General features: G+C 46.1%; 1 protein-coding gene and 1 long non-coding RNA gene across 16 annotated transcripts in view; both read left to right on the top strand.

The window, feature by feature from the left end:
• Positions 1–1461: 1461 nt before the first annotated feature.
• Positions 1462–19729, top strand: CARD19 (caspase recruitment domain family member 19). Of its 15 annotated transcripts, none has more exons than XM_015874807.2 (7): positions 1462–1573; positions 8471–8613; positions 9809–9962; positions 11779–11946; positions 12855–12914; positions 14841–14912; positions 16214–19729. In XM_015874807.2, the coding sequence occupies exons 1-7, from the start codon at positions 1558–1560 to the stop codon at positions 16324–16326; spliced, it is 726 nt and encodes a 241-aa protein (XP_015730293.1). In that variant the 5' UTR covers positions 1462–1557; the 3' UTR covers positions 16327–19729. The 15 variants fall into 15 exon arrangements, with proteins under 15 accessions (XP_015730293.1, XP_015730302.1, XP_015730298.1 ...); XM_015874820.2 differs by lacking the exon at positions 1462–1573 and adding an exon at positions 3655–3896; XM_015874810.2 differs by lacking the exon at positions 1462–1573 and adding an exon at positions 4263–4446.
• Positions 19730–21114: 1385 nt separating this feature from the next.
• Positions 21115–22546, top strand: part of LOC107319724 — a 39500-nt gene continuing 38068 nt past the window's right edge. Inside the window, exon 1 of the long non-coding RNA XR_001557903.2 lies at positions 21115–21748. This is a non-coding gene — a long non-coding RNA (uncharacterized LOC107319724). The remainder of the gene's footprint in view (positions 21749–22546) is intronic.

Genomic DNA, 22546 nt, shown 5'->3' with positions numbered 1-22546 from the left:
GGCAAGCAGGTGGCACAGACATCCTGGTCATCAGTGAGGCCTTGGAAATACAGGAACTAGTGAACCTGCTAAAACTTAATGTCAGATGGAAATTGCTTGCTCAACTTTTTATTTTTTATATCTACAATGTCACACAGCAAAACTTTTTGACTTTAGTTGAGTGGTAAATGTAATTGAATCGTCTGCTTAAAGGGACCAAGCATAATGCTCAGCACCATTCCAGCCAGTAGCTTCTAAGATTCCTATGTGCATCTCTGTGTGATACAAGGAACCTGGGCCACTCCTTCCCTCAGTAATAGGGAGAGGTGACCTTTCTTACTTGTATTTTAAGGACTGTTAGAAAGAAGGCTGCTTTACAGAGGCAGTGTTGAAAGGCACTCATGGAGTCACTCCACTACAATCCATAGCTATTGTTGCTGCAACCAGAATACATCAGCTGATGGAAACGCTGCAGTTCCCAGCCCTCTGCAAGGCAGGATGCTTCAGAAGCAGTCTCCTCTCACGCTAGCTAATGCTAATGCACTGCAGCCGAGAAACATGAAACTCTTCTGGCAGAGCAGCAAGCGGGGAATGAAAGTTCATATGACATAAGGCAGAGCTGAGCAGCTTGTTCCTGGGTCTCTGGCACTTCAGCACGTCTGTGCTCGGGCTGTCTGTGTGCTCAAGGTCACAGCCCCATGGCCGTACTCATGACAGTACCTGCACAGGAGGTGCCCTGCTGCTGGAGGCTACACCCATCGCTCTCAACCCTGTGACTGCACAGCACCCTTCTGTCTTTCCTGGCCCAGTCAGGTGGTGCTCAGCAGGATGGTGAGCACAGTGTGGGCAGTGGCTGTGCTCTGTGCTCAGCACTCTGCTCCATGTCAGTTTTTACAGCTCTCTCAGCCATTTATTTATACACCTCTTTTTAAGGGGAGGATACCCAAATGGCCTTATTTGCTTCCTGCCTTCAAAGAATTCATAGAGTCATCACAGAATCGTTTGAGTTGGAAGGCACCATTAAAGGCCACCTGGTCCCAAACAGGGACACCTACAGCTAGATCAGGTGCTCAGAGCACGAGCAACCTGACCTTGGGCATCTGCAGGGATGAGGCACCTCCACCTCTCCAGACAACCTGTTCAATTCAGTGCTTTGAGGATCTTAGGGGGAAATAAAGAAAGAGAACATAACGGGCTGAGCATTTTTCTCATATACAATTTGATTTCTGTTTTAAAAGGGATCAGATCTTGAGCTGCGTGGTTTTGAAGACCTCTGTGAGGCCAACTGTTATCCTCTGTACAAGCAATGGAGCATCTTTGTAAGCTATGTAACAAACCTCCTGCAACCAGCGGCCGGGCTGAGCAGGGAGCGAAGAGCTGAGACTCGCGGCAGTGCCAAAAAGGAAGAGAGAAAAATAAAAGCCCAACCCAATCAGCCCGCAGGCGGCGACGGGGGGGGGGGGGGGGACGTCTCTGCTCAGCTCGGCTCGGCAGCTCCCCCCCCAGGCTTTTTCTTTCGCTTCGGAGCCGCTCTGACCTCGGCGCAAGGAGAGAGCGGCGCCTCGCCGCCCATGGGCCATGCTCTACCGGAGCCGTGAGTGCAGGACCGGCCCGGGGCTGCGGGGCTGCTGCTCGGGGGCTGCGGGGTTAAAACGGGGGTGTTGGAGTTTGTGCTCTGGGCTGTCTGCGTGCTGGGCGCTTAGGCTTGGCGGAGGGAGCACAGCATGCAGCTGAAGCTTTTAAAGAGCGTCTCTTCGCGTTTCCTTAAGGACGGGACTTTGTTAAAGTCAGGCTTGAGTTTGTTCCGCCAGAGATTCTCTCCCGTTCGGCCGTGGGAAAATACCAAGTCGGATTGCGATGTAACAATTAACGGATAAATAAGAAAGCGCTGCATGCTGGGGCTGCCGCGGCAAGGGTAACATTTAGCAAATAAAGTAACTCCATAAATAAACAGATTGGGAAGAAGCAGGAGGAAACAGCCACGGCTTTGGGATCAGCCGACAGGAAATGCACGGCTGCCCTCCGTGCGGGAACGGCTCCGGGTAGACTGCTCAGGAGCTGAGCTCCAGCAGTCCCTGTGCTTTGGGAGCAGCTGCTGCCTTCAGGTGCTTTGGGAACACTCAGGATCTGTCCTCAGAGCACACGGGGTTTGTGGAGCTGGCTGTACCAGCCCATCGCTGCTGCTGGTCCTGAGGATGGGACGCAGCCCTGTGCTGAATGCCACGGGCACCATCGTTGGGTTGGAGCTGGATGGAGGCCTTTAAGGCCCCTTTTAACAAACATCATCCTACGGTGCGATGACTTGAGAAGGGAATGCAGTGGGCAGTGCTGTCAAGGCTCCAGCACAGTGCTGTGAGTGGGGCATGGCCACATTTGCCCCAGCACCCTGAGCCCAAGCCACCCTGTGCAGGGGAGGCTCAGTGGTATACGTGCCATGGGTGTGAGCAGGAGCTATATTTAACTGCTGGTTCCTGTATCATCATCAGAGCTGATGGGACAAAAATGCCTCCAGTCAGCGTGTGCTGCAGCTCTGCTGGCAGCTCTGCTTCACCCCGTGCTCAGTATTCACGGGGGAGGCTTTGCTCTGTGCCACACTGGGTGTTTCCAGTTCTGACTTTGAGGTGCTGGTGGAGGTGCCATGGATGTGCTGGAGCAGAGCATGAAGCTCAGCGGTTCACAGCTATGTGACAGGGCCGTGTGTCACTGTGTGTGCCATCCCAGTGCTGCAATATATCAACAGAGGTGAAATAGCCTTAAGAGTGTGGTGAAAGGAGCTGTAAAGTGACAGTGCCTCCTTCTGTTGCCACAACAAGGTCAAGGTTCCTATGTGCTGTAATAATAGCAGAAGTCAAAAATCTGCTTTCATGCTGCTCAGAAAATCTGACTTACTGGAGGTAAATGGCACAAACTCTGGATGCTAGTACCCATTTTCTCAAGGACTGGCACTATAAACGTCACCCTATTTTGTCATATTAAAAATACTTCAGTGAGATTTTTGTTCTATATTCCTACGCTTTCTAAAGGTCAGGAGGCTGCTTCCCTTTGCTGGGAGGAGGTGTGGGATGTATATCACAGGGCTTGTTTGTTAGTGGAGGTACTCATGGCAAGATGGGCTGCAGGAGCAGTGCAGGCAGCTCCCATACTGCACAGGGAGGTGACACTGATGGGATGCCTCAGGCTGGAGGGCAAGAACACAGCAGTGATGGGTGACACCTGAGGGTACCACAGGGACTTGGGATGCGCTGCCTTCATCAGATCAATCTCAGGCTCTGCTGGGGTGCTGGGAGCTGAGAGCTGTGTACAAGTCACTATCACAGCTCATTCTGTACCTTTGCCATATAAGGATGCAGGCTTTCCCCATACATTACAAAAACATCCGATTTTTCAGTAACAGAAATTAAACCTGCAGTAATAAATAACATATCTCTTTATCATTATTTGCAAAGCCAAGGTTCAGCCTTGCTTCTCTGCAGGGTTTGTAGCCAGGAATGGCACATTGCATCCACTCCTCAACGGGTAATTAAATGTTTATGGAATGTTATGCTAATGAGAGCTTTCAAACACACAGAGTTCTTGTGCTTCCTCTTGTAGAAGTAATATATATATCCGTGATTTGAACAGTTGAACTGTTTGTGGAAAAAACATATCGTGGCCGTGATAATTCTGCAGTTAATCCTTACAAACCTTTGGGTTTGTGGGCTGGGACGTGGGTATTCCTGCTCTCAGCCCTCACAAGGCGCTTAACGCCGGGTCAAGGTGTTACCCCAACCCCATCACAGCCTCAGCTCAGCCCCAGCCCATCGGCGGCCGCACGGGGGCGGTGGCGCGGGGCGGAGCGGGACGGGGCGGTGCTGTCCGGCCCCGGGGCGGCCGCGGAGCGCTCGGCAGCAGGAAGGGCTGCAGCCCCGCTATGCTCGGTGAGTGCGGGGCCGGGGGGGTACGGGAGCATCGCTTTGAGGTCGCCTCTCTCGTCCCAATAGTCGCCTCCCAGCGCAGCGGTGCTGGGTAATTCTGCTGGAGGTGTCTGCTCGTCTCGTGTACTTTTCGGAAGTTTATTTGTATTTATTTTTCTTGGAAGCCTCGTGGCTGCGTGTCCGGGCTCAGCGCACGGGGCGCTCTGTTGGCGTGCGGCCACTCACCTGTGCCATCGCGTTTCTCAACGCTGTCTTTTGTAAACTCGGGATCCCCGTGTCGGGGCCACCCCTGCAGCTGCTGCAGATTTAGAGCAGGCTTTCATCCGTGAGTCACAGCCCGTGAGTCACCGGGCTGCGGGTGGCATCCAGGAAGCGGCGGTGCTGCGTAACATCAGGTCTTTGGCAAGTGCGTGGCGATGCCGGGCTGTGTCTGAGCCTCGCTCTGGGACACGAGGGCTCCATCCCAACGGAATACACGAGCCTGTGCTGAGGCTTGTGGTCAGTGAATGGAAATAGGCGTGGGTTTGAACTTCAGCGTATGCATTTTTCCGCTGCAAGTAATGGATGTGGGTCGAAAAACCCACCTCGAGGCAGCAGCTGTGTGCCAGATCCCACGCCTCAGCTGGCACACGGTGATTGAGGGGAGTGTGCCGCTGACACCGGGTTGTAGTCTTCTGCTCCTTAGTATCGAGCAGCTGCATGGCACCGTGCTCCTGATTACCAAGTGGCCCACTGGTTACCTCTCATATGGAGCTTAGAGGAAAGTGTATAAAGAAGCATCACATTCGACTCTCAAGAGCCATTTAATGCTTTGCTTTCTTCTATTTTTAGAAGACACTCAGATAATGCTGAGTTACCGGGGCTGCTATCAAGGACTCTCACTGTCTGGTGAGGAACTCACAGTTAGCAGCAGTTGACCTGGAGGGAGTGTGGTGCCTCCCACCTCTCAGCTCTTCCAGCCTTGGGGAGGAGACCATCATTCCTTATGGGAATGGAGGTTTGGTAACAGTGCAGTTTGATCATCTCAGGCAACTTCTGTGCAGCCAGATTTCCTCTCAAGTCCTCCACACCCTTTTCTTGGGCTATTGAAGGGGGAAAGCCAACAACTAGATGAGTGTAAAAGCTAACATAATGGTGAGATGTTTTAGCAGGGAGTCTGCAGAGACATATGCACTTTGTTGGTCATGTGCTTTAAGGTTTTAATTATCAGCTCAGCTTTGTGATGTTTGTGAAAATCATTTGGTATTTCTGCAGGAACTTGCAACCTGTGCTTGCATTGCCCAGCAGATGCCACTGGAGTTTCTAACACTGATGTTTACGAATGGTGTGGATGGAGAGTTGTACTGGGGTTTTGTTTGTTGTGGTAAAATTTTATCTGCTTTATCTCTTGTGCCTTCTTGGTAACTTGAAGCAGGCAGGCTTTTAAAGGGAAACAACCAGAGATCAACACCATAATAAAGATACAGAGGTGTAAGAGGCAATATCACAAGTACAAGACAGTATGGTGGTTCACTGAGGATGCCCACCTGCCCAGCTTTTGGCTTCCTTCAGGCCTCCTGGGCCCAGGCTGGGGTTAGAGCAGGGAGCACAGTTCTGTGCTGCCGTGGAGCATGGAGGGGCTGAGCACAGGCCTACAAGTTTGAAATGCAACTTCTTTGTTTTTTAAGCTGTGTTCTGTGTAGGTTTAAGGGTTCAGTTTAAGGGTGATGTGTATTTTTTTTATCTGAAAGAGCAGCAAAAGTAGAACATGGAAGAGCGTACACAAAGACCAAAATCCAGTGTGCACTGTCCTGTTGGTTGTTCCTTATAGTGAAAGCAATTTGGAGTCTTCTAAGGAAAGAATAAGCAAAAGCAAAGCTACAAAGCAGTTCTTGACAGCCACTGTAACCTAATAGTTACACTAGTGGTGTCCCCAGCATTTATCTGATGTCTCTTGCCAGAAAGCCTCCTTTGGAAGGAGGAGCAGAGGTGTGTCATAGAATGCCGTGGCTTGGCAGGGACCTTAAAGCCCATCCAGTTCCAACCCCTCCTGTGGGCTGGCTGCCCTCCACTGGTGCCTGCTTCCTCCTATGGGCTGTGCAGCTGACTGTGGAGCTGCAGGCTGTGGCCTCAGACAGCTGACAGTGCTGTGTAGGCAAGCGCTAGTCGAAAGAGTGATGGTTCTTGCAGTGCAGGTGTGGTTCCTGCTTAGAAACACAGTTGTCATAACATGGAGGTTTTAAATTTCCCACTCAGTATCTGTCATCTCCTTGAGCAGTCTGGGGACACACTGCTGCTGGTGACACTGGTGGGAACAGGAGGTGGCTGGGGCCAGCAGGGCTGTGTGGAGCAGCACGTGGGAGTCTGAAATGCACGTGTGTGCTTTCCAGATATCCTTATCACCCCTGGGCAGGGTGCTGCATCCCAGCCACTAGCATCAGCAATGATTTGGTTGTGTGTTGTTGTTGTTTTTTTAATGTAATTATTATTATTTTGTAATTTAGCAGCTGATGCACTGGTTGATGGTCCTGTGGTGTGTCCTCTCTTCCCTGGTGTACCAGAAGCTTGAATGTGGCTATTGCTCCTGTGGTTTGAGCAAAGACTTCTCCAGTTAGAGGAGAGCTGTCAGGCTTCAGAAGAGGCAGGGGAGGTGCTGGGGGTTGTTTTCCCTCTGGTGGCGCTGAGCTTCATGGTGTCTCACCAGAATGTTTTAAACCTTGTGCCCAGTCCTTCCTCCCAGAGTGAAGTAGCCTGGGGAGACAGTGGTACAGGTGTGTGAAGTGTCTTTGCAGGACACAGAGAATGGAGCATCCCATGGGGCTGGGGAGCATCACACAGCTGCTGGAGCCAGGCCTGAGGCATGTCCTTGGATGGCACAGGTAGCACTGTCTTCAGGGGACATTGACTCACTCTCTGCTTGTGTGTTTTGGCTTAGATTGGAGGAAAATGGAGACACCCAAAAAATCTCAGTAAGGCTTATGCAGTGTAATGCAATCTGCAGTGTGTGAGCATGTGGGTTCAGATGGCAGCAAAAAGCCCTTGATAAGACCAGTGATGATTCAGTGAATGCGTACAGATGTGCTGTGAGGACACGCTGTATTCCTGATTTCTCAGAAAAGAATGGCAGCTTAAATGTGATCTCCAGCTGGTCACAATTAGCTTCACTGCTGAAACTGCTGCTGATAGACTTCCACGTGCCGCCTGCATGGAATCGGCGATGATGAGGCAGCAATGGAGTGTGTGGGAAGCAGAGATGACACATCAGGGCTGCTGTTATTTTACAAACTAAGATGCATTCAGTCTGTCAGAACCTTGCTGCTCTTTTGGTGCTTGCTGTGGTTTGTTGTTTGAATGTCATGGTGTTTTTTGAAGTTAAATTGCTATGCTAGCTTGTTAGACCTCAGTTTAACACCGGCTTTTTGTAAGGCTGCAAAAGGAATGGAGTTGTTTGTGATATCCAAAGTCATTGCAGATCATGAAAGTGATGCAGAGGAGGGAGGAGGTAGTGAGGGAGGTGCATCTCACTCCCCAGAATGTATTGGCATGGGCAGACAGCTTGACAGAGCCCAGTGCCCTGTCAGTATCTTTTGGCCCTCGCCTCTGCTTGTAGTGCATCCAGATGGGCAGGTTTGAAGAGGTGTTTGATCTCAGCCCTGAGTCAGATAATGTTGAACTTGTTGCAGCAAAAGGGAACTGCAGAGCAAATAGTGCAGAGTGTTTCTAGCAGCAGGCTGTAAAGCTGCCTTGAGAGCCAGCAGCAGAAAGGCTTGGAATTAGAAACACATGGAAATGATACGTGTCTGTATGCAAAGAAAGAATGGAATTGAAGTACTTTTGTGCTTGTGGAATTGCAGCTCTGTGCAGTATCCATAGCCATGTGCCTTTATTTGAGTGGGAGCAACTTTGCTGTTATTTCACAGTGATCCTAATGGGAAATTTTTGTGAACCCTTTCCAGTAAGTGCAGTTAGGGCTACAAACATTCAGAAAAATGGAGGATGTAACAAAGTTAACATGATATAGAAAGGACAGAGGCTTTGCAAGGGTGCAGTGAATCACATGTTTGTTTTCTGGCTTTTTTTCCTTCATTTTTCTGTTTATTATCTCTAAATCACAGGGCACAGAGAGCTGATGATGGTCTATTCTGGTAGCCAAAATGCAAAAAAATACCATAAAACAGTGTGTGTGCTTTAAGTATGGGGAAAGTACCATGTTCTTATTCTGTTCAGTTTGGATGGAGGGATCTGTGCAGATCAGGTGTGATGTGTGTACTTCCAGGCCTGGTGACCAGTGGGGCTGGTGGAGCACACTCGTGCAGGTCAGGTGTTTTAATGCTTGTTTCAGGCATTGTAACAGATAGTTCCGTTTCTGAATCTGATGAGATTCAGAAATCCCTGCCAGGGATTTGGGTACCTGTAATTTTGAGTGCATGGATCTCTGAAGCACATGGCTGTGCTACAGTTCAGCTTTCCATAATTAGGTGCTGGTAATCACTGGATTTTAGGTATTTAACCACTCTTAGGAAAATGAAATGTACATGATTTAAAATGGCTTGCTAAGTACTTACTGTGGTTTGTTCTTTGTGTTCTTCTATCTGCAGATCAGTCGTATTGTCACCGGCTGCAACACGACATGTATTTTCTTATAAGCAATAGCCGATTGAATGAGCAAGTGGTTGATAAAATTATTCTTCAGCTTAACAGAGTCTACCCCCAAATTCTCACCAATACAGAAGCGGAAAAGGTAATTTAATGAATTTTACTCCATCTCTGAATATGCTGTTGTTTCTCTGTGAGCCTTTTGCCCACAGAATTAGGAGAGCTCACAGTCTCCCACATCTCCTCGGGTGTTCTTTCTCATCTTTATTTGAGCTGATATTAGCAGACCTTAAGGTGGTATTTCAGCACTTCTGGGGTTAGTAGATGTGTCTTCACACAGTGTGCCACTGTGTTAAGAAAACTGTATCCCTAACATCTCAGGTAAGATCACCTCTTTTCTGTAGGTAGCAGCTTAATTTAATTTCTACACTTAGCAGACGTAAATGAACTGCTTTCCTATAGGTCCAGGGAAATTTCTGTCAACTCTATGGAAAGTTTGGAAAGTGTACCATCCCCCTGTATCCATTTGACCTTGTGAGAATTTTGTCAGAATAAGGCCTGTTGTATCAGGCACGTTGTATTCCTATTCCCCTAGAGAGTGAATTGATCCTAACTAAATGTACTGCAAATGTTATCTGCTGCACTGGTATGAAATCTAATGCTTTGCTGAGGATGGTTTTGGTCACTTTCCAAATACTCTGGGATCACTTTGATGTGGGTAGGGTGCACATTTTCTTTCTCTTTGTAAGGTTTTCTAGAATTCATCATATTTCAGACCATAGAAAAAAGAACTTTCTTCTGCAGCTGCTTGCCATGGTGTCTGAATAATAAGAATTCATAAATGCTGCACTGGGTACACAGCAGTGCTGGAAGCAATCAAACATGTAGTCTTGGGATGATGAACACTCCAATATTGTGACTAATATCATCAGTATAAAATACCTTTTGGGGCAATCGCTACTAGGCAACCAAGGGAAAACTTGAAAACATTAAAATTCAGTGTGGTATTTATTCATGTTTGCTGTTTGCTGTCAGAATCAAATTGTAGAGTGGCAAGTGTTGAATTGAATGGGGAGAAGCATCAAATATAGAGTAGCTGTCACTTTACTGGGGGGGGGGAAGAGGAAAGGCAGAGAAAATATGCTCACCATCAAGAGGTGCTGTCCAGATGGAGCTCAGCGTGTTGAAGTGTCCCATGCAATGTATACATAGGTTCCCTGAATTTTCTGGCCTGTTGTTTATGGAAATATAAAATGGGCTCAATTCTCTGCCATGCTATAAAATAATGTACAATTGTTCTCTAGCTGTTGTAATCTCTTTTCTGATCTCTTCTCTTACAGTTCAGGAATCCAAAGGCATCGCTCCATACCAGGCTCTCAGATCTGATAAAGCACCTTCAAAAGAATGGAGAGAGACACTGTCAGGAATTTTACAGGGCCCTACAGATCAATGCTGAACAGCTTTATAATGACCTGCCAAGCAGGAAAATCTTGAGTAAGTTGATTTGTAAGTTGATTGAGTTGTCTGTTTCTTCATCAGTGAATTATGAAACCTCGTTTCGCTTGTTCTGTTCAAATTATTTAAATGATTATTTATTTATTCCCACATGTGGATTTGACTGCATAGTTCTTGTTATTTGTTGGCTGGCGTAGGCTGACCTGAGCAGCTTGAGGAAAAGCTCTGTGTTTAAGTTAATGAAGCTGCAAAGGGATTGTAGGATAAGAAGTCCTTGTAAATGATCTGACAGCTCTAAAGCTTCACTGGGCAATTGATTTCTAGTTATTGGAAACCCAGTTAGTGCCAAGGGGAAATTATAACAATGTGGGTCAAGCTCCAGTTAGATTCAAATTGTTGCCTCGAAAGTCAATAGGTTTTTAAAAGAAACAAGCAAAACAAAAGCTACTATCACCAACAAAAGCAAAGAAGAAATTATATCTCCTTTATTTCTAGACTGTGCCATACTAATTACAAAATTACAGGCCATTTCTGAAAATGAGACTTATCTGTAGATGTTAGCCAAATCTTCCCTACATCCCATAGAGAAATCAGCTGGGCCCAAGGCCATCTGTACCCATAAAACCCTTGTTGGAGGCTGTGTGATGTTGAGACAGTGACTCTTCTCACTTTGTTGTGCTCTTGTTACACCTGGCCAAGCAGCAGAAAGGAAACTTGCATAGTGCTGTTAGCTAGAGCTGAAGCATGCTCAACCTTGCACCCTGGTGACTGATGTAGGCTGGTGTAGCAATAGTAATCAGTAAGGACCGATAGAAGGGCTTTTACTCTGGGAGCCACATAGGCAGAGTGAAGGCCTTCTCACAGTCAGACTGCTTATTTTGTACAGTGCTAGAGGGGCTTCATGGTAAAAATAGACTGATTGTGGTTCCCCCAAGCCTTTGGCTGCTATTGCGTTATGCAAAGAGACCCAGGGAACAGTCATAGGTCATTAAATAATATGTCTTGGTGCACTCTTATGTCACCATTCTCAGAGCAGTGAGAATAAGTTCAATTAAGTGACTTAAAATGCTACTACATTCTGAGATTCTGCAGTTCCCTTGTATTGACCTGAGAAGGAAGTTGTTTGTTGGTAGTGTTTACATTAATGCTTTTGCTGCTGTGTATGAGTTCTGTAACTAAAACAAATGTGCTGAATGGCTGATGAACGTTTGTGCAGCATATTAAGCTAAAACCATAAAAAAACAATTCTCCGGAAAAAAGCTCCATTTTCAGCAGAAGCTGTTATTTCTCCTTTAGGTGACCTTGAATCATTTTGAATGTTAAAGACATCGTCCTTCAGACCTCCAGCACGTACAAGTTTTGTGTTGCTCAAACGTTATTCATAGCAATAGTCACTCAATTTTGCAAGAGGTAGCACAGTGCATTACAGAATTCACACTGGAGTTTGTAGATGTGTAGAAAAACCTTCAAAATTTGCTCAAGAACAAAGTTTCTTTGCTTCAAATATAATATTGGAAGTGAGATGTTCAGCAATGTCTCCAAGTTCCCACTAGAGGGTGGGGAAGGCACATGGCATGGACCCTGTTGGAGCTACTGAAGCCAAATGGGTTTTCCATGTGACTTAGAGAATGTTTTTATTTCTCTCTGAGCTGACATGAGCTAGAAGAGCTAGAAGGATGACGGATCTGCTCAGTTGTGCCCAATGGTAGCTTGCCAGGAGTGCAGAGCTGAAAGTGTGAGGAATTGTGTGCTAGGTTATCTGGAGAGGACAGCCCACAGAACACGCAGGCTGCATGTGATTGCCATTTAGGCAGTGTGCACCGTGGGGGCTCTGCAGCAATTCTTTCTCCTTCAGCAGCTCCCATGTGTGCAGCCAAGTGGTTGCAGTGCTGCTGCTCTGTTCTCGCTGTGGGATGGAAGATGTGCAGAAATGGGCCTGCTCCAGTGAAGCACGGATGCTACTTGGATACTTTACTCCACAGCAGCTTCCTTAGTGTCCTCTCCCTCATCCTGGAATGCCTAAGTGAGAGTCTAAATGCCTGTCCTGTCTCAAGCGCTTCCAAAGGCTGTTCTGTTATTCCTTTGTCTTACGAATGTTGAAGGTTAGCTTGGAGTACACCTTCATGGCAGGTCTCTAAATAAAGGAAGAGACCTATCAATACTGCTGCCTTCTTAATTCTTGTGTTTGAACTAAATGGCTTCGTTGCTGATAACTCTCAGAAATCTTAAGGTCAGCCTCCTTTTCTACTCGAGTTCACAGAAAAACGTCATCTAGAGGCAAAAATCACTTGTGCCAAATGTTGGTATGTAGTCCCTCCAGATTTCAAGAGACTGTATGTTTATTCAGCCAAGAGCAGAATTTGGATAAGTAATGTGTGCCAAGCAGTGTTTTCTGAGGGCTCTGTCTGCCAGATACTCCCATGCCCAGAGATTTACACAAGAACAGAAAGGGTGGTGATACATTAAATCAGGAGGTTCTCAGATTAGCGCATGCTTTGGCTCACAAGTGTTTTGTATGTGTTACGCTACAAGTTTCTGGCGTTATGGAAGAAGTACTTCCTGCTTTCCTCACTTGGGAAGCAGTTTGACTGCTCCAAAGTACTCAAATGTGCCAGAGATTTTCAGTCTGTCCCTTGTGTGTGAATCCAAGTGCTGCTGTGCGTGAGGCTCCTCCTGTGGTCAGGGCTTAATAAGATGGGAGGTGCTGCTGCAACTGCTTACAGCTGTTCATGGTGCATTCAAATGACCTGTGGCTGTCTTTTGATCAATACATATCCAGATGTAACTGTAGCAATGATTTACTCTTGGAAGGGCTAATATTTCATGTCAAAAAGAGGTATTTTTTGGCAACGTGGTATTTTGCATGTGCTGATTATGTTTGTGTTTGCTTGAGCTGAATACTAACTTCTGATGTGTTGCTTTTATTTCTAGAAACCACAGATTCCGCAGACATAGACACTGACAAGGAGAAATGTATGCTAAATGACAGGGGTAAATAAATGCGTACAGCGTCACTTTATGGAATGGCTTTTCAGATGATGATGCAGTTTATTTTATTATGTAATTTGCATTTCATGTAACGTAGTTTGTTTTACGATATCCTTTCTGTCACCATCTAAGTGGGATGAATGGAGGGAAGCTCACTGAGCTGCTGCTGAAGGCAGCCAGTGCCAGGAAATTCAAGAGCTGACTTTAATCAATATTTACAGTGGTATTTTTACTCGTGTTGTTCATTTGCTAAGCTGTTCATTTGCTATGATTTCTCCAATGCTTGAATAGTAAAGGCTGTCCTGCTGCTGTGATTTTGTACAAGGCCATCTATTTTGTTGCATAGCTTTCTTTTTAAGCTTCCAATTTAAGTACAAATCCTTAGAAAACAAAGACTGAAGATGAGCAAGAGTGAACTTAAATAGTTTTCCTGTAGAATAACATGTTAAACTTACTTCCTCTTCCTTTCTCATTGCCCAGATTACAGGGAAGTCAGTAATTTTAGTTACTAAAAGATGTTTTGAAAAGGAATTGAAGAACAAAAGAAACTGAAAGAAATTCATCATGACTTTTTTTCTCACTTAAGTTTTAGTTGATGTTTTATTTAGAAATTTCCGTTTGATTATAAGAGATCGAAAGAGCCTTATATAAAATACGTTTCTGTGTCAGTTTGTGCCCCGGGAGAAGTCTGAAATGAAGGGCAAAGACACGTTTTAACTCATGGTGTGGTTTTGTTTGGGTGCTTATTTCTTTGAATACTCTCATGTGGTTGGCTCCATTCAGTCATTAGTCTGGAGTTCATTTATCCTTAAATTGACAGGTGCAGTTTAAATGCACGTGTATTCATAGCAAAGTCATAAATACAAATAGAATATTAGATGATAAAAAGGCAGATATAAATCTCTGAGGTCTTTGTTAATGGATAAGTATGAATTAGAAAGATTCCATTGAACATCATTACTGAGCATCAGCATGAAGCTGTGTGTAATTCCAGGCAGACACATTAAAGCAGTGTTTCCAATGAGAGATTTGTTTGAGGTATGTGGGAGGCACTGCATTTCAGAATTGTAAACAGGAGCGAGAATCTTCGCTTTTGTCATGAAAGCATCATTTGTGGAACATCTGTATGTATATAATCACACATGGTCCTTTCCTGTTCCATTTTATATGGAGGCGTGTGCAAATGCTATTGGAATAAGTGAGATATATAGCTACAGAGGTCAAGTGAGTCCTGTGTGCTAACTGCAAACAAGGAAACAGGGCTGATGCTTGGCAGTGCCTGGGCTTCTGGCATTGGCTCTGTTCTCCTTCTCTGGCATTTGTTGTTTTAATGGAGCCTGATCCTGCATTCTTTGTACAGAAAGATGATGAGGTGTGATTGAAGCCAGTGGAGCAACAGGATTCAGAGCACCAATTTCAGTACTAGACAAAAGGCAAAGAAAGGGAACAAACAAGACCCTAAAAACTCACCTGTAGTGAACTGGAGTTATCTTGTGGTGTATTTTCACAACGTTCCTTCCCCGTGGGCAGTACACTCACCTAACAGAGGCAAGTTGTGAAGTAAGACGATGCATTGTGTGGCTTATGTCCCAGTGATCTGGTTACTGTTCTGTTGTATTTAAAGGGTTTCTTTGCACCATGTTTTAGGCTAAGAAAATGCCTCAGAAGGTTCTTGCTTTCATTGACTGGAACACAGCTGAACAGAGATGAACAGTGAATGGTGTCAAAGTACCTGTAATAAAACTAATTACAGTACAGTAAATGTTCTTCATAGTACGTTAGCTACAGCACATACATAATTGTGAATGTGTTAACCTCATTTGAATACACTTAGTTATGCATATTAACAGCAATTGATGATTTATGAACTGAGATAAACTTTCAGTGCTCTGCTCTGTCTTAATGGGTTCCCTTTCCTATTTCCTCTAGGCCCGGTGTTTTTCCTCGCCTGTTTCAGTGCGGCAGCAGGATTTGCCTTATTTTGGTACTGCTGTAACTCAGGTAATCTACCCTGGTCTTTTTCCTGTTGATTGCCTTACTTCAGCACGTGACAGGGAGAGCAGCACACTTCTCAGTCTAACACAGCTAACTTAATAGAGCGGGTCAAGGTGTCATCATTCATTAATGAGGTTAGGATGCAAACTGTATTTCAGACATGCCGAGGTATAAATAATGGATCATTTGTCGACAGAGGAGGCCACAAATAGGGGCTCTTTTTAAAGGCAGTTATCATGTGAGCTCCTGTTGCTATGGCATTGGGTCATGGTTCCTAGCAGCCACGAGGCAGAGGCAGAAGGCAGGTACAAACCTTTGGGAAGCCACGAGTGTTTGTAGAGCTGGGACTTGGTGTGGTGTCCACCCTGCTTCTGCTTTATGGTGCAGGTCCATGTCCCAGTCCTGCTTGCTGCTCTCACAGAGTGACTCTTAGCAGAAAGGTGTGCTCCTGGATTGACCCTGGTGAGCCAGCACCAGTGGGAGCGAGCAGCTTTTTCAGGGGGATCCTTTTGTTCCTCTGCAGTGTGGGAGGTGTCAGTCTTCATGTAGTCAGCGGGGAGCAGAACTCAAACTTCATGTTGGTTTGATGCCATCTGCTCCTCATTTCCTGCTCACAGCAGTCACACTTGGGTGTTGCTGTTGACATCTTTCCAGGAGCTGTGGGCTGCAGGTCCTGACCCGGAGCCCCAGCTCACTGGTGTCTGGGCTGCGATCCCTTTCAGTCCCAGATCCAAGTCCCTCAGTGGGACTTTCCCTGGAGACAGGGCTTAAGACTTAAAAGAGAACCATTAGGCCATTGAGGCTAACCCTTGTGCTTCCTTAGCTGCCCTTGCCTTCCTTTATCAGTGATTAGTACCAGCATTTTCAAAAAGAACCCCAAAAAACTTCCTATAACTTCCCTTGATCGCAGTTAATTGTCCATAGCTCCCAAGTCCTCACATCTCCCCAAGTCTTTTGTTCCAAGACTCTTTTGTTCAGTTTTTATTTTTCATTCCTTTACCTATGCAGTGTCTCTATTCCCCCACTCTAACAGCCACCAGTGCAAGGTCCTGGGGCCGTGCTTGGGTGCAAAGCTGCTGCCATCCCTAGCTCAGTAGCCTCCTGCTTGTGTGTCCGAAATTGCAGCAGTGTTGGTATTTATCTTTATCCTGCCTTGGCAGCCAATGTATGCAATATTGAAGGAAACAGGCTTTCCTCTAGAGTAATTCTTGTATTGATTTCTATATTTTGTAGATGCTGCTCACCAGCTAAACTGAAATTTAACTGTGTTCTTGTTCTCTTTCCTCCCATCTTCATTTCTGTTTTAGATGCAAAAGTCATAGGAAGATCCAGGAGAATCTTGGGTTTTTCTCCTATTATCATAGGAAGACATGTTAGAAATATTTGTATGTTGTATTTGGAAGACATCTCCAGAAATTAAGGAAAAGCTGCCTCTTCACTTAGACATCTGTACAGTGTATCTGCCAAGGGAAGACAACGGTGCATGAATATTAATGTACTATACTCTCATACCAAAGATTTTATTAACTAGCTTCATCAATAATTGTGTTGCCTCAAGACGTATTCAGATTTTCAGCTATATATGTCCTTCCTTATGGGAATGGACCATTTATTTTTGTAAATGCTTATTTTAAAATATTTATCATTTGGATAAAAGTATTTTTAATACAAACTCTGAAACGATATCCTATCCGATCATGGGTTTGAATATGTGTATTTTATACTGGAATGAAGAAACACAACAGTTTAAAGAATGCTAGCCTGTCTTTTATGATAATTAATTTAAGAAAAGCACTTAAAAATAACCAAAACCACACCAAACCACATGCACTCAAAGCCTTAATAAGAAATTGATCTCTATCTCAGGACTGTCTGTTTTGTCTGGATCCTTTATATTTACTACCTGAGCTCAGGTGGGCAATGGCTCCTGCAAAGCTTTTCAGTACCAGTTACATCTGTATGCCTTGTCATACACGTGTCCTTGCCTTGTGTTGTAGTCCTCCTGTTTGTGCATCCTTCCACCTGCCTTGTTCAGCTTGTGTTCATCATGATTTGAATGTGCTGGAGCTTGTGCAGGCCAGCACCCAGCCTGTGAATGTTCTGGGGACTGCAAGGTCAGATCTGAAGCACTCGAAGGAGACTTTTCAGATTTAGCTTTATCTTTTCCAAGTGGGGTGTTTTGGGGACTGTACGTCCAAGAAACTGAAGTAATCCGCAGCATTTTGCAAGGATATCAAATTGTGACTTTATTTTTTAATGGTCAAAAATCCTATTTGAAGAGCTTGAGGTTGCTCATAATGCCATTTAGTTTTATGTTTTTCATCTGTAACTTGGAACCCGAAAAACTTGCAAATACCATCTTCAGTATACAGAATAAGATCAGAGTTCTCGAGGGACATTCAGGGAGACAGATAAGTGTGCAGTGTTTATGATTCTAACCATGGTCCTGCCTAGCTCAATACAAATGGTGGTGGGAAGTGGCACTGTCAGGTGGGTAGTTCTTCAGTTGCTTGCTCAAGAGTGTAAGGAAGACGGAGGTGAGAGCATTTCCTGTAGCACTGCCAAACAGCTTTGCTGCCTGAGTTGCACCATGAGCTGCTGCTGTGCCACCTTCCATCTTGGGATGGGCTTTAATCATGTCCTGTTCTACTTGCTGCGCCTTGCTTTATGTTTAAAATGTTTTTTCCTCCAACAAACCATCTGTAATTTATAGAGTTTGGAATTAACTGTTACCCTCCCCTCTGCTGCTTTAATCCCATAAGCGGCACCTTTTAAAGGGGCTAGAAAAAATAGCTCTGAAATCCAAAGGGGTTTTAAGTCTTTGCCTTGAACCCAGCTCTGGAACATCATTACAGGAACAGTACTCCATTTTACATGAAAACATTATCTGCGATATTCTCAACAGTCACATTTCATTTCAAAGCAAAAGCAGAGGTCACTATGCTGTAGGCAGGTTCCTTCTGCTGGGGTTATCCAGCACTTCACCCTTAAATAACAGTTTGCAAATTGTTGTGAACTGTTGCTGAAGCCTGCAGAAGCTGTCAGTGCCTTGTCTGCACTGCAGCAGGAGCAGTGGCTGTGCAGTTGCATGTGGCGTTCCCCCTCACTTACGCCAAGAGGCTTCCTTGTGCCTTGAAAACCACAGAGAACTGGAGAGTTTATTGAAAGCTGTGGCTGTATTTCTTCTTCTGAGGTTGTTTGAGATGAGGATCTCTCTTAGGAAAAATGCCAGGACAAGCTGTCCCCAGGGCTAGGGCTGGGAGGAAGAACAAGTTTGGATTCATCCCAATACTAGTAACGACCTGGCAGCAAAGAACAGAAAATTATCAGTTCCTCTGTCAGTGCTAGTTTTTAGTTTAAGAAGTGAGGCAAGTTAGAACTGTTATGTGCATAGGTTTGTGTAATGTGTAGTCTCTGGAGAAAGCAATGACTTGGTTCCTTTCCCTCCTTTTCCCTGCACTGCCATAATCCTTACAAAAGGTTTCGAGAAGTCAAGCAGAGCTTCAGCAGGTGTTTTGTAGTTCTTTGTGGTAGAGCAGAGTGCTGCAGGTGAGCATGTTGGGAGACTTCGTTCCTGAAGGAAGTACATATGTACCTGCTTGGGAGTCAGGTCCTTCTGGGCAAGCACAGCTCTTCAAAGTAAATTACGTATGGCCTGGGTGAGCCTGTATTGCTGCAGACTCCCAGCTCAAGCTGTCAAGTCAAGCTGTGTTTGCTGCTGTAGCTGTGCTGGTATCTGGGAGTGTGCTAGCTGTGTGTGGGGGAAGTTGTCCCATATGTGCAAAATACAGTAGGAGTGTGCAGAGGATGGAGGCTGTTCTTGCAAATGTTGTGGTAAATATACGATAGGATAGGAGCTAATAGAAAGCAGTCCTGTTTTCAGCTTAACCTCTCACATTGTGCAGCTCTGGTTGGAGAAGAAAAATATTTGCTTTCCTCCTACAGCATTAGGAGCTGCGTGGGCTGAGGAGCCCAGCAGTTCTAACATCCACAAACATGACTCTGGGGAAGGAGGTGGGCAGGAAGAATGACATCTCCAGCAGCTCCAGGTGGAACAGCCCCTCACTGCTGTCCCACTACCTACCCAATAGTCTTCCTTCCTTGCTTTTTTCTCATGAATGGGCATTTTGATTTAAAGCAAAGCTGAACTGCCCGTGGTTGTCTCAGCCATAGTGTCCGTGCTGCTGAGGTCACAGCAGGATTGCTGGGCAGCCCCAAGCAGTGAGTAGGCAGGCCAAGCAGCTCAGGCAGGCTGGGCTGTCTGCATCCCCAGAGCTGGGACACGAGGTGACAGCTCACACCGTCACTGTGCACAGCTCTGCGTGCAAGCAGCCTGCTATTTAAAGTGCTTTGGTGCCGGCTGGCGTGCCTGCCAGGGAGGGCTCTAATGAAGTGATGATTCACTGCAGGGCATGCAGGGCTGCTCGATAGCTGCTGCTGCAGCATTGGAAGCTGCCTAGGCAGAGTTGCCTTACTAAAGCTCTTTCATTTGTATTATTTTTTTCTTAATACTGTAATAATTTGAAAACATTAAAGCATTTGGTTAAAAGCTGCAGTTAGAGATGCCTCTTACTGCTGTTCTTCATACACAAAAGTTACGCTGGAAACATGTCTTGCCCTAGCTGCGTGATCAAGTCTTGCTGTTATGCAAAGAAACAACAACGGTTTGCTGCACTGCACAGGGCCTGTGTTTTGAAATCATTTATCCTCACATACGGTTTCTTAAATTCTGTAAAAATTAATGGCATTTGTGTTGTTGTTGTTGTTTTTAACGTGGTGAAGCTGGCCATGTAAACTGTAATAAAGTCTGTACTGAGCAAAGTTCTGCTGTGTGTGGTGTGATGTGCTTTGGCCCTCCCAGAAGGACCCCAACACACTTCGTCCTCATGGCAGCCATCTGCCCGCTGTTCTCCAGCGGTCAGTTTGCTGTGGGACATGTGGGAAGCCCTTGGTGCTGGTTTGACAGCCCTATGGATCATTGCCTGTTGAGGCCAGTGGGGACCTATAACTGCATTGCAGGAGGTGGTTACCTCGATCACCCCTAAAGGGACTGCAGGTGGAAAGAGCATGCAGACAGGCTTGTTATCAACCTGTTCTTGTGTGTGAACTTCAAGGGGAGTCTTGCCAAGTGGCAATGAACAAGAGCATTGTGGTTGAGCCATTGCTCTCCTTTGGAGCTTGTCTGCTGGGTGTGCTGGATTAGAGGTCTCCCCCTCCAGCCTACATGATGTTCCTCAGGGCAGGAGGGCAAGAAGCTCTTCTCATGGACATCAGCACAGCCAGGATGTGTGTGAGAAACCAGCATGGCTGCCTGCTGCAACCCCAAGGCCTGAACAAACCTCAGCAGCTCTACGCCCCTGACTTTATGGAGCAGAAGCACAGAGCGGGACTCTGCCTTGCTGCATGCACAGAAGAGCATTTAAGGTGAGTCCCAAGCTGCCCTTTCTATTTCAGAGCACAGGCCGTGGCAGTCTGCAGCTGCAAGAAAAAGCTTTCCTATATTTTGGTCCTGCTAAATCTTTAATATTATCGTGCCCAGCAAAGCAGAAAACTCACAGAGCTGGGCTGCTCCATGCAGGCTGCTGCTGTGGCTGTGAGCCGCAGTGGTGGGTGCCCAAGCCCTGCACACCTCCTGCCCTGCAGTGGGGTTTCCTGCCCCACTTTCGTTGTTGCTGCTACCAGCAGCCAGTCCCTCTCCTGCCCTTGAAGAGGGAGGTGGGACCCAGAAAGAACAAGCATGCTGGTTCTGTGCCTGTGGGAAAGGAATAGCATGGCAGCAGTGACAGCAGGTGAGAAGGTGCCAGCATCCAGGCTGGATGACTGTGGCCCTGTGCCACAGTGGTGCTCTCAGAGGTGAGGCTGCTTGCTGTGAGCTTTCCCACGTGATTTTTATCAGCATAGTTTTCACAGTTGCAGCACAGATGTGAAAATCAGGTCCTTACTAGTGGCTTAAATAATTTTCTTTTTCAGTGCCAAACAGTTGGGGTAATACTGGGTGGTGATGGAACTGTTTTTGTCTCATTTATTTTTGGTGCCAGGGCAAACAGCTGGCAGCATTTCAGTAGTTCTGGTGCAGCTCTGAGTGTTGTGGCTGCTGATTTTCAGCTCTTCTCCTAAATATTCAATCCTATCCTGCCAAAAAAGAGGGTTGGGACCATCTCTGAGCTGAAGGATTGGAGACCAGAGGGGAAATGCTGCTGGGGCAGCTGCAGGGCAGAGCAGGAGGAGGTTTGCCTCTCCCATGGGGCTGTGGCACTGCTCTGGGACAGCAGCCAGGCACCAAACTTTGTGTGCTAGGAAGTAATGCAAGAAGAGGAATGCTACAAGAACTGATCTCTGCTTCAACAGCCTGTGAAGAGAAAGTGAGTTCAGACTTATTCCCTGCATCCAATCACAAAGAAGGTCATCCTTTTGCTATTCCCACCCAGCACCCAGATGGCAGGTTGGGCTACAGGTGATTGTGGATTCTCTAGAAGATCATGTTCCATGTCTTCCACTGTTTGCCATGATGTCTGCTGGGTAACCTGTGGCTCCCCTCCTGACACAGGTGATCACCAGGAGCTATAAGAAATGAGACTGGGAGTAGGGCTTCCCTTGGGGCACTGGGATTGGTTCTCTCACACCCCACTCGTTATTTAGCTCAGCTGTGGAGCTCAGCTCTCCCTTCTAACTTGGAAATATGAGGGGTAACTGAATGTGGGGAGGTGATATATGGGCGACAGTGGAGTGAGGAAGGATGCTGGGTTCCTGTCTGGGCTGAGAGGATTTGACAAGAAGATTGTGTGATGGCTGGAGGGCTGTATGAACAAGCACAAACCAATTGGAGGATGCCTTGTTACCAGGTATGTTGTACTGAAGGCTCGTGTGTGTCAGGCAGCTGGGCTGCAGGCTGTGCTCAGTCACCAGCTCTACAGCTCCACACATAACATGAGCAGGTGCTTTGGAGCCAAGTGTTACAAGGCACACTGAAGGAAGGTCTCTGTATTTGTGTGTATTCGAGTAGAGTGGGATGTGACTCTTTCTGCTAAGTGGTAATTTATAAATAATTACTATCTGTTGGTTTCTGGGGTACCAGTTGTTTCCTGAAGTTATTCTAAGGGAAATGTAAGGTCTATGGTATCCTTCTGTAGTATCCTTTTCTGGATGTTGGTATAGCAGTGGCAAAGCTGTTCTAAACAGCCCTACTTAGCTCTTATAGATTGCTGCTCTGTGAGTGGTGCGGCCGTGCTGCTAAGACTGTACTAAGGCTCTTGATTTACTACTAGCTTTGCATTTATTAATGGAAATGAAGTGTTTGTGGTCTTAGCTATGCAAAGATGGGATCATATTTTAGTATTATAATTTACCTATTTAAATTCAAAATCACTGATTTGAAAGTGTAACAGAGTCCTACAGCAGCACTGTGGTTTTCCCTGCATGAAACCAAACCAAGAGAGCCCATGCTTCCATCAATCATAGTGCAGCTGGCATGCCATACATTGCCTCTAACCTGAGGGAGGTCTGCAGGTTCATTTTAAAGGAGCGGTGTTAAGTGTGAAGGTTATCAGAGCTGAGTTATGTGTATGAATGTCCACCACCAGCTTCTTCTTGCCCAATGGCCTCCAGTATGGAAGCGTGTTTCCAATGAGCCTGTTCTCCTG

This window comes from Coturnix japonica, chromosome 12 (assembly GCF_001577835.2).
Source record: "Coturnix japonica isolate 7356 chromosome 12, Coturnix japonica 2.1, whole genome shotgun sequence".
NCBI classification, from domain to species: domain Eukaryota; kingdom Metazoa; phylum Chordata; class Aves; order Galliformes; family Phasianidae; genus Coturnix; species Coturnix japonica.
The sequence above is the reverse complement of the archived record's forward strand: the minus strand, read 5'-3'. Positions and strand labels throughout refer to the sequence as shown.